At 39.8% G+C, this 15029-nt stretch overlaps 1 protein-coding gene across 2 annotated transcripts; it reads right to left on the reverse strand.

Annotated features, from left to right (window-relative positions):
* Positions 1 to 863: 863 nt before the first annotated feature.
* LOC128690145 (protein O-linked-mannose beta-1,2-N-acetylglucosaminyltransferase 1-like) lies at positions 864 to 12823 on the reverse strand. Of its 2 annotated transcripts, XM_070090564.1 has the most exons (13): positions 10898 to 12823; positions 10200 to 10406; positions 8318 to 8540; positions 7957 to 8084; positions 6848 to 7061; positions 6346 to 6469; positions 5392 to 5587; positions 4394 to 4578; positions 4019 to 4127; positions 3647 to 3727; positions 3161 to 3270; positions 2460 to 2637; positions 864 to 1856 (listed from the first exon to the last, which is right to left on the reverse strand). In XM_070090564.1, exons 1-12 carry the CDS (start codon positions 12200 to 12202, stop codon positions 2466 to 2468), a joined length of 3054 nt encoding a protein of 1017 aa, XP_069946665.1. In that variant the 5' UTR covers positions 12203 to 12823; the 3' UTR covers positions 864 to 1856; positions 2460 to 2465. The 2 variants fall into 2 exon arrangements, 1 of the variants encoding a protein (XP_069946665.1); XR_011392686.1 differs by lacking the exons at positions 864 to 1856; positions 2460 to 2637; positions 3161 to 3270 and having other exon boundaries at positions 3712 to 3727; positions 4019 to 4148.
* Between the last annotated feature and the right edge of the window lie 2206 nt (positions 12824 to 15029).

Genomic DNA, 15029 nt, shown 5'->3' on the forward strand with positions numbered 1-15029 from the left:
TTGTGCGAGGTATTCTTGATCATATTACAATAGGTTTACAATAACCACAGGTTGATGAGTAAGACATCTGAGCAACACTGGTTATCTTCACTGACAAAAGGTTTCGTATGCGTTGCAGGCTTCATCAGTCGTAATTATGACTGCCGGAGTTCAGAAAGGAAATTCTTGCATTTTTGTTTCCTAAACAAATCGATTTTAAAACTAAGAGCTGTTATCCTACTTCAACTGATTTCAAAACCCAGCTCTATGTAAGGAATACTGCCACCTCCCTCCCCCAGGATGCGACCCACAACCGTTTACTAACACTCAGGTACCTACTTATTGTTAGGTGAACACGGGCACCAGGTGTAAGGAAACATCCCCAGCGTTTTCACCTGTGCCGGGAATCGAACCACGGACATTTCAGTATGTGATTTGAGTGTGTTGCCAACTGAGCCACGGGACTTAATTAGTATCCGCAACATTTGACTCTCTTGGGTATTATTTGTTGATTTCCTGTTATTATTATTATAATCAAGGGGGAAGCGCTAAACCCGGAGGATTATACAGCGCCTGGGGGGGGGGGAATGTGGAAGGCATTCAGGCTTAATTCGGGGAACTGGAGCACAGATCCAATTCCCTAAATCAAGAGCCCCTCACCAACATCAAGGAACCTTCCTTGAGGGGTCCGATTTCCTGTTGATGGTTCCAAAAATTGTCGTTCCCTGAGTCTAGGGCCTAGAAGGTCCCCTAGTGTTGTGTTGTTAGACATTACATTAGTCTGAGAATTTTGATCACTCTGACCCCCTCCCAATTCATTCATATTGGAGGAGTAAAGAAACAAATGGGGATATTTTTATTTGACTTTATTTATCTTTTTGTGAATATAATATTTTTAATTATGGAAGGTAGTTTCAATAGTTTTTATTGGTATTTGTTCTACATAGCATTTATTTTGATTGTGTTCATTTAAACAATGAACATATTTAATATTTCTGTAATAGATCAACGTGTCACGATGTGTATGCACTGTGAGCAACAGTGCATGAACGCTTTGAGTGGTTGTCTAGGTTTATGTAAACCTAGAGTTTATTTTTTATCCCTATAGGGCCTCATTAGGGATTAAAGTGTCCTTGACTGTTGGAGAACACGTTACGTGCAACTTGCAGGTAAATGCACCGAGAGATGTGCATATTTCACAAATTAATCTTGACTGATGGTGTTCAAGTTACCTGGAGGCTATTCCGGGGATCAACGCCCCCGCGGCCCGGTCCATGACCAGGCCTCCCGATGGATCAGGGCCTGATCAACTAGGCTGTTACTGCTGGCCGCACGCAGTCCAACGTACGAGCCACAGCCCGGCTGATCCGGCACTGACTTTAGGTATCTGTCCAGCTCTCTCTCGAAGGCAGCCAGGGGCTTATTGACAATTCCCCTAATGCTTGATGGGAGGCTGTTGAACAGTTTTGGGCCCCGGACACTTACGGTGTTTTCCCTTAGTGTACCAATGGCGCCCCTACTTTTTATTGGGGGCATTTTGCATCGCCTGCCCAGTCTTTTACTTTCGTAGGGAGTGATTTCTGTGTGCAGATTTGGGACCATTCCTTCCAAGATTTGCTTACAACTCTAATCATTCGCTTGTAGGAATAAAAGTATTTAAAGAATAAACCTTCAACGTGCAATGGTCATGCGTTGATCTCAACGTAAACAGTCTCAGCTCCCATGGAAAACCGCCCACGCCCCACTGTTTGAGAAACACTGGAGACCTTGTCTGCGCCGAGACACAGCGACTGGCACCAACCCCCAGAGTATCCAGTGGGAAAATGTATGTAGACTCCTTGCTTGCCATCTGCCTCGCTGGGAAGTCAGGATTCATTCTGCAATATGTAAAACACAAACTACTATTTTCTACAGAGAACAATAAGGGATACATCAGTGACTAAAAAAAGAATTTGAAGAAAAAAACTCACGCTCAGAGATATTTGAATCAGCTAATTTAGTTATTGGAAAAGCAGATATTAGCAACTTCAGTTTCGGCCTTCTAAAAACAGAAGGTACTGTATACTGGTGCCTAAGAAAGTCGATAAACGCTTGCTAAAACAAGAAAAGGTGACAGTGTCACTGCATGAGGCGTCCTGAGGGAAGATTAAAGGTACTGGAAATGGAAGGTAGGACAGGAAAAATGAAAACTACATGTAAATTTATAAAAGGATATATAAAACATAAAGTGGAAATTTCTTCACACTAGCAACAGAGAACAAGAGGTCATAAATATCAGCTACGTAAGAAGCAATGTAGATGGGACGTTGAAAATATTTTTTTCACAAACGGTCGTTCATTACTGTGAGTGAAATCAGAAGAAATAGTACTTGCTAAAATCATTGGAAATGTAAATAATTTGTACTATACTTTTATAACAGTATGGGAAATCATAAGCATAAGATTTGTTTGTGTAAAACGAATAGATGTATTATACGCACAGATTACTAAATGGTGTAGTGGATTAGGTTTGTAAGATTGAGCTCATCTGAGAGGGAGAGGGGAGGCATCCTGAGGGCCACATGCTCGTTGGTGGGTATTTTCCTGAAGGGATGGTTGTCCGCGAAATCCACATCCTTGAGTGACACGCTGTAGATGTTACCTGCTTCCCTTGTAATGCTGAAGTAAAGAACAGGAGAACATTCACATCTGGAGATTTGACATTGTCGTTTAACAACATAAATCTTTGTCTGAAATTCGCATTTCATTAGTATTTACGGATATTCGACATAATTTAACTTACGTAATTCAAGGCTGCAAAAGACGGTCCTTGAAAAAGTAATCTAGAACACATTCAAGTCAGAATTAAAAACACTAAACGAGAGAGTGACTGTTTAGGTTGTCTTAACAACACGATTACAAAGAAATCACAGAAAGAGTGGGGATCGAACCTAGGGTAGGTGAGCCCTAGAACTCACAGGCCAGTTCGCTAATTACTCGTCCAGTTGGCTCCAATAAGATTCATCCGACTAGGTATATATATATATATATATATATATATATATATATATATATATATATATATATATATATACCATAGGAAGGTTAGCATGGACCCCACTATGATGACAGTGGTCACATTGGTGCCCATGTTAACCTCACTACACTATAGTAATTTTTACCGATATTTACAAGAGCTCACCAGAAAGGAGAATTGGGACAGCCGACGATGTAGAGCTGGTTACCATAGAAGGAAACTGTATACATCATGTGTAAGTTCTCGTGGAACCTGTGGTCGTCGAGACCCAGACACTGCCGAGGAGGGAGACATATTATGGTATATAACTTTATTGAGATATTTTTGTAAATGCTGAATATTATAGGTAATATGACAAGCGCAACGAAAAAAACTAACTAAAAAGATATTATTTTTACCTTATTGCATTATTAAAAAGTGTGGAAATAAGGTCGGGGTAATATGATTAGGTGATGACCACCAGTGACAAGAGTGATAAAGTGTCAGTGCCATTCATCCTATCTAGAGGCATGGTCTGATGGTGATGAAGGCTCTTGATCCAAGGTATTGAAGCGCCCTCCCATTGAATCAAACCTCATTACCTACATTATCAAGGCGTTGTATGATCCCTACGGGTATAGCGTTTCCCCGTGAATAAAATATAATACTCACCCTGGCGACAACGTAGTAGGCCTGAGAGGAGTATCTTAGCTCGTCTTTCTGGTCAATGTACACCACATAACTCTCGTTCATCTGAGGACCAGTAAGTAGAGAGTGTTAGGTAAGGTTCGTCAGGAAACAGGACAAGTGTTTCTTTGTCAGAGATAACTAGTCAGTTACTATATAAATTAACACACTTTAGCCACGGATTTGTTCTAGCTTATATGAGTAACAAGGGTACTACAAAGACACAGTGCAGAGAATAACTTTTTATTTAGAGCAAAACAGTCTATAAATAAATGTTTCTTCTGCACATTGCATCTCTCTACTTAACTTGTCGGCAAGCATTGCGTCTCAGACATGTGTATAAGACCTGGCGCTAACCTGGTGGCGGGGTATGGTTAGGTCCTCACACGGATGCTTGCTGAAGCGTACCACGTGTCCAGTACGGATGTTACTGTAGTGGAACTTGATGTAGTTGTGCAACTCTGCCCTGCCGATCAGTACGTATTACCTACATTTTAAACATTGTTTTATTTTTATAGTTGTTTAAATATCATTTTTTTTACCAATTATTCAAGTATTAAATAACTGGGGCAATGATAAAGTTGAAATTATATCTATTAAATGTGAATATTTACATTATAGCAGTTTTCACACCCTTTATTTACGTAAGTAGTATTGACGTTCAAGTTTTTGTTTACTTACCCTAAGGTAGCATTGATGAGTGCAGCAATTAACGTTGATTATTTTACTTACCCGTGGACGTCTAATGTGACATTTGGGAGAGTATTGAGTGGACGTTGGTCGTAGTACTGCTGTTGTTCTATGCCAGTGACGTGAACACCGCCGCCACCACGGTGCTTGCTGCGAGGGACCTCAGGCACCAGGATGTCTCTTTCACCCATTACTACCTGTCGCACCCACAGGTCCCAGTCCATTCCCTGTGACACAGTTTATTATAGTCATGCAGAATATCTTCCCCCCTGAAGTTTATCCAGTGTCCGTCTAACCAGTCACACTTGTTGCACCTACAATTCCCAACCCCACACACTGTAACACACACAACTTGTTAAATGTATCAAATATCTGGCTCACTCACCCCCTGTTGCACCCACTTGTAACTGTTAACACCCTGTGGTGACATCCAGTTTGTGATGTCATGCGCAGGTTGATCACTATCTTGTATGGACGCGTTGTATTTTACCGGTTAATGGATTGTTCATTATAAGTTGAGATTTAAAGAGGAAATATTTATCCAAAATGCAGCCTTGAAGAAAATTTAACCAATTATAACATAATAGCACAAATATATGAAATAATATTTTATGGTGATAAAAAAAAATCGTGGGCGAAGAGAAAACAGAAGCCCACTAAAAAGACTATAATAACGCTGTCAGATAATAAGGTTTGCATTTTTGTGTCAACAGTCTTCAGCCAAAGGTAAAAACCAACTTTGCTTAGGATGATGAGTTGAGAAATAAGACGTTTCATGGAGATGGGTTGGGTCCCTAGCAGCAGTGTACCAGCCACAGCTGGTCATCCTGTAGCTTAGATCCACAAATGAAGATATTTTCCCTGACGAAGACAGTTTTACCACTACCGTGCTCCTGATACCTAGGCTTTGTTCACTGATTTGGTTGTCTAATACTCGACTAGTTCTCTGGACTTTGAAGGAGCAATGTCAATATGAGGGTTAATAAACCTGCCCATATAGTGGCCAAATATTTTGTCATTTAAATATTCTTTATCCTGACCTTGCCCGTAACCCAGTTGTTGACCATCTCTCTGGCCACTGTTTTCCTGACCATCCAGCCGTAAGCAGGGGCTCCATGCACCCTGTAGAGGCGCGTGGGGTCGAAGGCAGTGTGATTGAAGGCGTTGTAGTTGTAAGCGTTGACGCAGAACAACTTTAGGTCTGACGTGAGTAGTGGAGCTGTTTGATGGAAGTACCTGGCGAGACAGTGACTGGTAAATATTTATGTACAAATAAAATCTATTATAAATTGTCTGAAAAGACTGTAAATGTCTTACTGAGAAGAATAGAAGACAGTACCTTAGCTTGAAGAGCTCACAAATAACCCACACTTACATGAGGAAGCTGATGACGACTCATTGAAACATTCTCATGAACTTCCTTATCTAAGTGCGAGTTATCTGCACATTATTATTACATTCATAGAGGTGCGCTAAACCCATAGGGGTCATACGACGCCTTAGAAATGGGAGGTAATTATATTTGATCCAGGAAATGCGGGGGAATGGGGAGTAGCTCCAAATCCTTATCAGTATAATTCACGAAATTGAGTTCAGAAGACAGACGGAGGATCTTTGAAGGTAAGAGCTTTAAATATATTTTTCATCATACATAATAAAAGTCTTTAATAAAGACTTCTTCCTAGAAAAAATCAGATAACAGACTTTAGGTTGATAAGAGTCATACACGCTATAAAAATAAATTGAACGGAATTCCAATAATAAGTATGTGTTTAATCTAATTAAATATTTATAAAAGATGACCTTGATGATCGTAAAATAAGTTTCTGAAGTCTGAGAAAAATAATGATCAAAGTCCGGATGTCTAAAAGATTAATTAACGGCGAAGTTCATACAGTTGTCGGAGATGCTAAAAGTAAGGAAATAAATGAGAAGGTCGCGACTCGACAACTAACACTCGCAATACTCAGAACTAATAATCAACTAATACTCACGGGATGAAGTCTGGAGCGAGTTCAAGATCGTCCTCGAGGATGATGACTTTGTCTGCCTGCGAGTACCGTTGGAACACCTGCTGCAGGACGAACTTGATGTGAGAATTAACGCGGGTGGATGATCCTGCCGTACAAAGTAGTATTTGTTATACATTATTATGTAACCATATCTGGTATAGCCTCACCGTGTATTTTATTACAACTTTATAGAACAGCTCCCAGTTATATCACATTATACAGTCAATAAAATTTGCTCATAGTAAATAAAGCAACATGTCGTGTTGTAGAAAACGTTTTCTGAGAGATAACGTATAATTTTTATAGTTTCTTATTTACACGATAGTAGCACTTGCGGGTATCGAACATGTATAATATAGCAAACATTAAAATGGTGAACTGCGTGATCACGTTGTCACAAGGGATCACAAACAACGAGTTCATGCATGGCTAAGAATGCAGTTGCTTTGGAGTCTAGTGAATCTGAGATATATTGGTCACCTACCCTTGGGTGAAGGATTATGGTGATGGATCACTGGCACCTGGAGGAGGGCTGCCAGGGCTTGAGCCTCGGGGTTGTAACCATCAGCAAAGATGGTGATGGGTGTGTTGGTACCGCCTGGGCTGGCCCACACCTGCCGCATCTGACGCAGGACGTGGGGTAGCCGGCGAGCTGTTACTATGGCAACAGGAATCACTTCCCGCATCCTGTACTCCACCTGAACCACAATGTGAGAGGAATCGGTGCATTGCTGACAAAAAATAAAGTCAGATTCAAAAGAAAAAAGATATGAGATGGTGCGCAAGGTTGTGTATGTACTATATATATATATATATATATATATATATATATATATATATATATATATATATATATATATATATATATATATATATATATATATATATATATATATGTGTGTGTGTGTATGTACAGTTATCAAGACGCTGATCCTTTTAAACTTAATATTACACGTGTTCTTAAAAATATCAACATTAACACTATCTCACGATTGTGCGAGTTAATCATACACTCACAGGCATATACACACAAACACACACAACTACTACACACACAAACACTATCGGCAGGTGCCTTTGGCAACCAGTAACTAACACAACATGACTCACGAAATCGTAGTGACACGATTGCAAACAAACTATATCACGGGTGGGCTTGGTCCCGCGATCAGAGAGCCGGCAAACTCCAGACCGTCGCGGTAGCCACTGGGCCAGCTGGCTACAATAAGATTCATCCAGCTAAGTATATTTATACACCATAGGAAGGTTAGCATAGGAACCTCTGTGACCACAAATGCAAGTTTTTACAGACGAATCTCCCGCCAGCGTGTCCGTGACTAACACAACAGTCCAATTAATGATTAAGGACATTACCATCTTAATGAAATTAACTTATTTAATATTGAACCTTCCTGTGTTAATTAATATCCAGTGTGCAATAAGAATTCTCTTTCATACTGAACGTAGTCATTATGATATTAAAAATAAAAGAAAAAATATAGGAAAGTATCGGTATCGGCCGAAAATTTGGTAATGGTATTGGCCAAAATTTTGGTATCATACCATCCCTAATTTCTAGTACAAATATCTTACGGGAGTTTGTGGGAGAGGCGACCAGGGTCGGTCATGACAGGTGCAGAAGTCACCGTAGCCATCGTAAGTTTCGCAGAAGGTGGCCCTCTCCTGCATTCCTGCAGCACTGTACCAACCACACCGCCGCTCTGGAGATAAACAACGGTGACATTGTGTGGGTTGCTGTTGCATCGGAGTTGATGTTTACAGCACTTCACCTGTGTAGCATGTTTATATTGTAGTAACGGATAAATGCTACAGTGTCCTTAATATCTCTCCTGCCATTCACACCTTTCCTTTGGCGCCGATATCGCCAAGTGTCACCCATGTAACGCACATTCATTCGAACACCATGCAGTATTACAGCAGCTAAAGCACTCGCCTGTCTCACGAGGTACAGAGACTTGAAGAGTGAGGGGAGACACATCGAACTTCGTGAGGTTGTGCAATGGGAGAGAAGTGGTGAGAGCCTCAAGCACCACTCTGCCTCCCTTGTGCACCAAGAGGCACCACGCGTCTTTATAGGCCAGCCTGTCGATGTAGAGGGCGCCCATCTTCTTTAGGATCGTGATAGTCGCCTCCTCCAGGAACACTGTGAACTCAGGCTGCCGTGTGAGGTCTTCATGTTACCATTACTGGGATCTCTGTGTATTTTTGTACGTCCATGTGTTTGTATATCCATGTGTTTGTATGTCCACGTGCTTTTACATCCATGTGTTTATATGTCTATGTGCTTTTATGTCCATGTGTTCATATGTTCAAGTGTTTCTCTTCAATTTAATATCACTGAAATGTTACAGGTACGTTTCTGAATGTTACTTTTTATAGTTGTATTTTATTTTCATAAGTAGGATTCATCTAACACAGTTGAGAAATGAATGAGCAATACATTTTGATGAACCAAGCATACACAGTATTTTGAGTGCATTTTTCAAAGTACCAATTTTGTCATGGTTAGCCTTAGAGTAATAGTCTGCCATTAATACATTGAAAACCAAAGATATATTTACATTGACAGCCGGAAAAGTAGGTCTAGTTTGTTTCCGAGATGTTTTGACAGACCATTTAAACCTGCTGAAAGAAAATTGGTTGTGAAACGTAAGGGATTCGGGGACTAGGAAGGCAAATGAGAGAGGAACCAGTCGGATTTACTTAGGGCCCTGCGGACCAGTGTAGTGAGAGCAGCTTGTGGTTAATTCCTGTGCTAAGGCCAATGTCAGGAACACATACGTACAGTTGACTGTAGGTATTGATTTTTCGCCGTTATTCTGTACTTTTGTTTCTAATAGTTCTAGACAAGTCTCCGTATTCTGATATTATTTAGTAGGAAGTAATCTTTAAAAATATCTCCATAAAATGAGCAGTAAGAATATTTATAATACATTTAACTATCTAAATATATTAAATATATTCCTCACATGGCCCTCCTGTCATAAATATTTAAAAATTACTCTGTAATACAGTTAGTTCTCTTTTGATTACACTTGTAATTTATGACTAGGTATTAATATTTAGTAAAGAATCCGGAGATTAATGGGATATTCTGAAGCGAAATAAACGATTAAGAACAGGTGTGAAAGTAATTAAGAACGGATGTGAGGGTAATTATCAGGCGATCATCATGATTTTGACGTGCTACTAAAGCGTGAGCAAGGTAACATTTATGAAGTGATTCAGGGAAATCGGTTAGTCAAACTTGAGTCCTGGAAGTGGAAAGTACAGTATGTGCACTCTGAAGAAGGGGTGAGCATGTTACACCTCAGGACAGTGTATGAACTCTTGTCAGCACGCTTGTGGGAAGACAGTGATTGAATTAATGACATTGAAAGTGTTACTTCTCTTTTTGGTTGTCACCTTACCGTAGTAGGAGACGGCCGATGAATTAAAAAAAAATTACCATAAAATATTAAGATCTTTAGAATGGTAAGCGATTAGTATGTATGCAATTGATTACCGGCATCGTAACATTGTTGACAGATTTATAACCAAAAGTGGATTATATAGTCACCTCGTTGGAGTTACTGTAAGTAGTAGTGATTATTAGTTGCTTCATCTGGTAGCATCATTAGTGAGTTGCTACATATATTAGTAGTAATCATTTAGTTACCACATAAAGCAGTTAGTTATATAGAATTATCAAGTACTTCTTGTACTGACAGCAGTTACATGCAGTAATCGAATACTTCACCAACAATAGTTACTATATATAGGAATCATGTGCTTACTGCACCATCAATAGTTACATATCGTAATCAAGTACTTACTGCACCAACAATAACCAGTAAGCGACCGTCTTGCATTTCACGAACAGCTTCAAGGAACTGAGTATCACTTGTGGGTTGCCAGGTCATGTAAGAATACGCTGCCATGACCTGACCTGTAACCTGGTGCAATGTAATCAGGTGTAGACCTGCGTGAAGGCGAGCGTGGTCATTACCCCATATCATTGTCTTGTTAAGACAGCTGTATACCTGTTAAAGAGAGATTTATCAAGGGGTTAGGTCACCAGTTAGGGTGTCACTGTGACCTACTGAGCGACTAAACATTTATAGTTATGAAGAATTATAGTGTAATGAACGTTTGTCGGTGCTCAATAATAACCCACATGGAGACAGAAATACAGAAGGTTGATTGATCTGTATATTTCAACCCCCCTTCTGAGATTCTCTTCAGCAGACATACATACAGGTGTGCTTATAGCGCAGCAAATTTGAACCGGTAAGATATATAAAAATCTACCATAGGCAGGGGTCACTTTTAAGACCACAGTATTTTGATGGGGTTGTTGATTTTTATGAAATTTAAAGAAAGTTCTTATGTCTTGTATATAATGTTGAAACACTTCCTTGAGTTGATTCATGTGATTGAAAATTAGAAATAACTATTAAATTTCGCCATGGAACGATAGAGGTGGTGATTTGGCTCTCTTTGAGAAAATAATAATAATAATGATAATCATTACCTGGTGTTCATCGACGTATAAAGACACGCCTGTTAAGTTGACCGTAATGTCTATAAGTATGTGGTCTTTCAAAGTTGCAGCTCTAACAAAGTCTTCTGTATTCGCGTTAATGCTGGATGGAAGAAATTCGGTTGCACTCGCTACATTTGGAAGAAAGCCTTTAACTAAATACGCTTTTGACTCTGAAGATCCTTCAGAAACAAGTGGCATGGTTATTTCTCTTTGTACGTCTCCAGGAACCGTTCCATTGGTCGGTTTTAAATAGGAAGCCTCTGTAGGTGTGTATCTTGAGTCCATGAGAATATTTTCTTGACTGTGAAGGCCTTTTGTCCATGGGTCTTCGGAAACCACATGAGTTACTCCTTCGTAAAGAGAAATTTTCGATTCCTTTGTACCTATAGCTTCTGGAAGAGACCCATCATGAGGCACTCTTAACTCTATTTTCTTCTTATGAAGTTCATTTGACACAAAAAGAGCTCTTACTTTTGAAGAGGACACTGTACGAGTTATGGAAGCGTCCGCTTGTAAAACAGAAACCTCTGAACTTATTGAACCTTGTCTCTCTAAGTAATAGGGGCTAAATGTTGGAACGCTACCTTCTGAAGCCGTGGAAACAGAACTGGTTAAATTAACGAAGTCTCCAGGTGGTGGTGAACCATTTGCTGATGCTGTATACGTTGGCGAGTCTTTGATTGGATCCCAGGCTTCGTGAGCCACCAGATAAGAAGCTGTTTCAGGCAGGGAACTTCTTGCATCCAAAACATCTCTTCCATAAGTGTAAACTTCAGAACTCTTTGAATGTCCTGAAGTAAGTAGGTTATGAGTTAATGTATCTATTGGTTGAGAAATAATATATACATTTGGAACCCCTAAAAAGGATGTATTAAGATCTTTCTGATTATGAAGTGAGCTTTCACGAAAAGTTAAGCTTTTTGATATTTCTGGTGGAATTGTAATGTATGTTTCCCGGAGGTCTGTCGAGGGCTTGAGAGCTTGTGTTGCTCTTATCATTCCTAACGTAGCACTTCCCAGGTCACCACCCGCATCCATGAGAATTTCTGAACTATATATTATCGTATTAAAGGTAGTGATGTTATTTACTTGCGTTTTACTATTGTCATCTGTGTTTATAATTATTGAATTCGTTGTTGCACTGTTATCAGTTGAATTCAAAGTTTTATGCTTTAGTATGCTTTCCGTTTGATTCATGTTAAAGGCGTTGCTTAACATCACGAGGATTACCAAGAACACTAGGTTGACCAGAGCAAAATTCATCACCCACATTGTGCTCTTACCCAGGAGCATTATGGCGCTGTCAACGATAAATTGTAACCGTAGCCACAGTGCTGATGATGACAATAATTGTAAGAGTCGGGGTTGTCACGATGATTAGAGTACATCAGAACGCAAGCCTGAAAAATAACAGCGGTTAAGAGTTGTTATTCCAAGTAACGATAAGGAGGAATAATCCCACATTCCTGTTCACGTGGTATCTGGATATATATTAATAGCTACATCGTTGTTTACCGTGCAAATCATCCATGTTACTTTCTACGTTAATAGTAACGAGAGCATTATTTTCTCACCCCCCCCCCCCACTAAAGATGTATAACGGTTGTTGTTCTTTCGTAATAGTTTATCTTCTTGTTTCCAAGGAATTGTGTCACTGTCAATATACACAGTATTTCATCTCAGTATATTCACTTCTTTATTTAAAAGATATTTGCGTATTTTAGTCATTGTATTGGCTTAACATTCACCACTTGAATCTCTCAGTTTTCCTTTTCATCTTGAATTGCATTTCTACTTTCACATAGACACACGCGCTATCTACTTAACGTACAGGACCTCCACATAAAAAGCATTGATAATTATAATCACCGGCCACTGACATGGATCAAATCATTTGTGATGTGTCCCGTCGTCTGGCAGTATGTACAGTACTCTGGAGGTGTGTGGCGCCTTGGGTTGACGGTCACATGGAGGTTGCCACGTATTCGTCATCACATCGACCTTGGCGCTCATCACCACCGAAGGGATTTTGATGACTTGTTGGTAATAAATTTTATATATATATATTTACTTGTAATTTTTTTGTTTAACTAGATATTTCTCAAATATTTGTGGTTTTAACGAGTAACTTCCTCCTTATTTCCTCTTCCAGCACACAAACACTCTCTCTCTCTCTCTCTCTCTCTCTCTCTCTCTCTCTCTCTCTCTCTCTCTCTCTCTCTCTCTCTCTCTCTCTCTCTCTCTCTCTCTCCCTCCCTCTCCCTCTCTCCCGTCTATATATGCAAAACAACCAATGTGAAAAGATAGTGAACATCAAAGTGAATACACAAATACTGTTAAAGTATATCATTTTATTCCCCGACATTCCGTAATCTGCCTTCACTTGTCTTGGGTTAATCTACACACTTACTTGCACTAACACCCTCTGGACGCTGCCGTTCAGCTGATTTTTTTTCATAAGAGTCACAGGAAAGGGGCATCATTTTAATGAGCTTTACGGTCTATTCCTTTATTAGGCTAGTGTATCTCATCACATCCAGGTATTATGGTAGCTCCTGTGAAGCTAAGTGCTAGGCAGAGTAAGTGTGCCATTGGTCTAGTGTGTTTTAACTGGCTTTCCTTATTTATTTTTCAGGTAAGAGGAGAGCAGCGTGTACCAGCCGCACCAGGTAGGAAATTTTGTTAATTAAAATATTAAATATATGAATGTACGTAAGTGGACGTGCGTAAGAGAAAAAAGTGGAGAGAGGGAGCAAGGGGAGTGAGAGTGAGTATTTACATGGAAGACACAACGGTCTGTATCTCACACCAGCCTTCACTCCCTCCTCCTTCCTCCCACACTGTCGACTAAAGAAAAAAAAAAGTGTAGCAATTCCAAGACGTTAAGAAAACGTGCGTGAACATTTAATATTCTTGGAAGCAGAGTTTTATTTCAGTTGTACTACTCTCACCATCACTACTACTACTACCCTTCACCACTTCTTGTGTACTTCCGGATACCTCAGTGATCATCCTCAGGAAGTTCCTGATTTAATCACCGTTAACTGATCGTCCTCAGGTAGTTCCTGAGCTGCTCGCTGTTAACTGATCGCCCTCAGATAGTTCTTGAGCTACTCACTGTTAACTGATCGCCCTCAGATAGTTCTTGAGCTACTCACTGTTAACTGATCGCCCTCAGATAGTTCCTGCGCTACTCACTGTTAACTGATCGCCCTCAGATAGTTCCTGAGCTATTCAGTGTTAAATGATCGCAGTCAGATAGTTCCTGAGCTATTCAGTGTTAAATGATCGCCCTCAGATAGTTCCTGAGCTATTCAGTGTTAAATGATCGCAGTCAGATAGTTCCTGAGCTATTCAGTGTTAAATGATCGCCCTCAGATAGTTCCTGAGCTATTCAGTGTTAAATGATCGCCCTCAGATAGTTCCTGAGCTATTCAGTGTTAAATGATCGCCCTCAGATAGTTCCTGAGCTATTCAGTGTTAAATGATCGCCCTCAGATAGTTCCTGAGCTATTCAGTGTTAAATGATCGCCCTCAGATAGTTCCTGAGCTATTCAGTGTTAAATGATCGCCCTCAGATAGTTCCTGAGCTATTCAGTGTTAAATGATCGCCCTCAGATAGTTCCTGAGCTATTCAGTGTTAAATGATCGCAGTCAGATAGTTCCTGAGCTATTCAGTGTTAAATGATCGCCCTCAGATAGTTCCTGAGCTACTCACTGTTAACTGATCGTCCTCATGTAGTTCCTGAGCTTAAATCAGAATTCCGTTGATCACAGCCAGTTCTTGCATAAATAATATCTAGTTGACTACGATATGTACAACATGCTTATCAAGTTGGTTCATACGTATCTGTATTGTGTTTTGCACTTATACCTTCGGTGAGCAATCTATTCTTGTAAAATATAACTTTGCAAAAGAAAAAAAAATGCCCTTTTGTTTCACCTTCAGCCTTGAAGTTTCGCTCTATTGTTTCAGGTTATTGATTCTTTTTTCACTTCAAATTGTTGTTTGTGGTTGAATGCATCAAAGTGTTCACTATCTAAAGTTCAGCGAGTTTTCATAGTTTCCAGTTTCTGTGAGAGAAAAGGTTTAGTGCTTTAAGTCTCTTCATGTGGCTTG

This window comes from Cherax quadricarinatus, chromosome 32 (genome assembly GCF_038502225.1).
Source record: "Cherax quadricarinatus isolate ZL_2023a chromosome 32, ASM3850222v1, whole genome shotgun sequence".
Taxonomy (NCBI): domain Eukaryota; kingdom Metazoa; phylum Arthropoda; class Malacostraca; order Decapoda; family Parastacidae; genus Cherax; species Cherax quadricarinatus.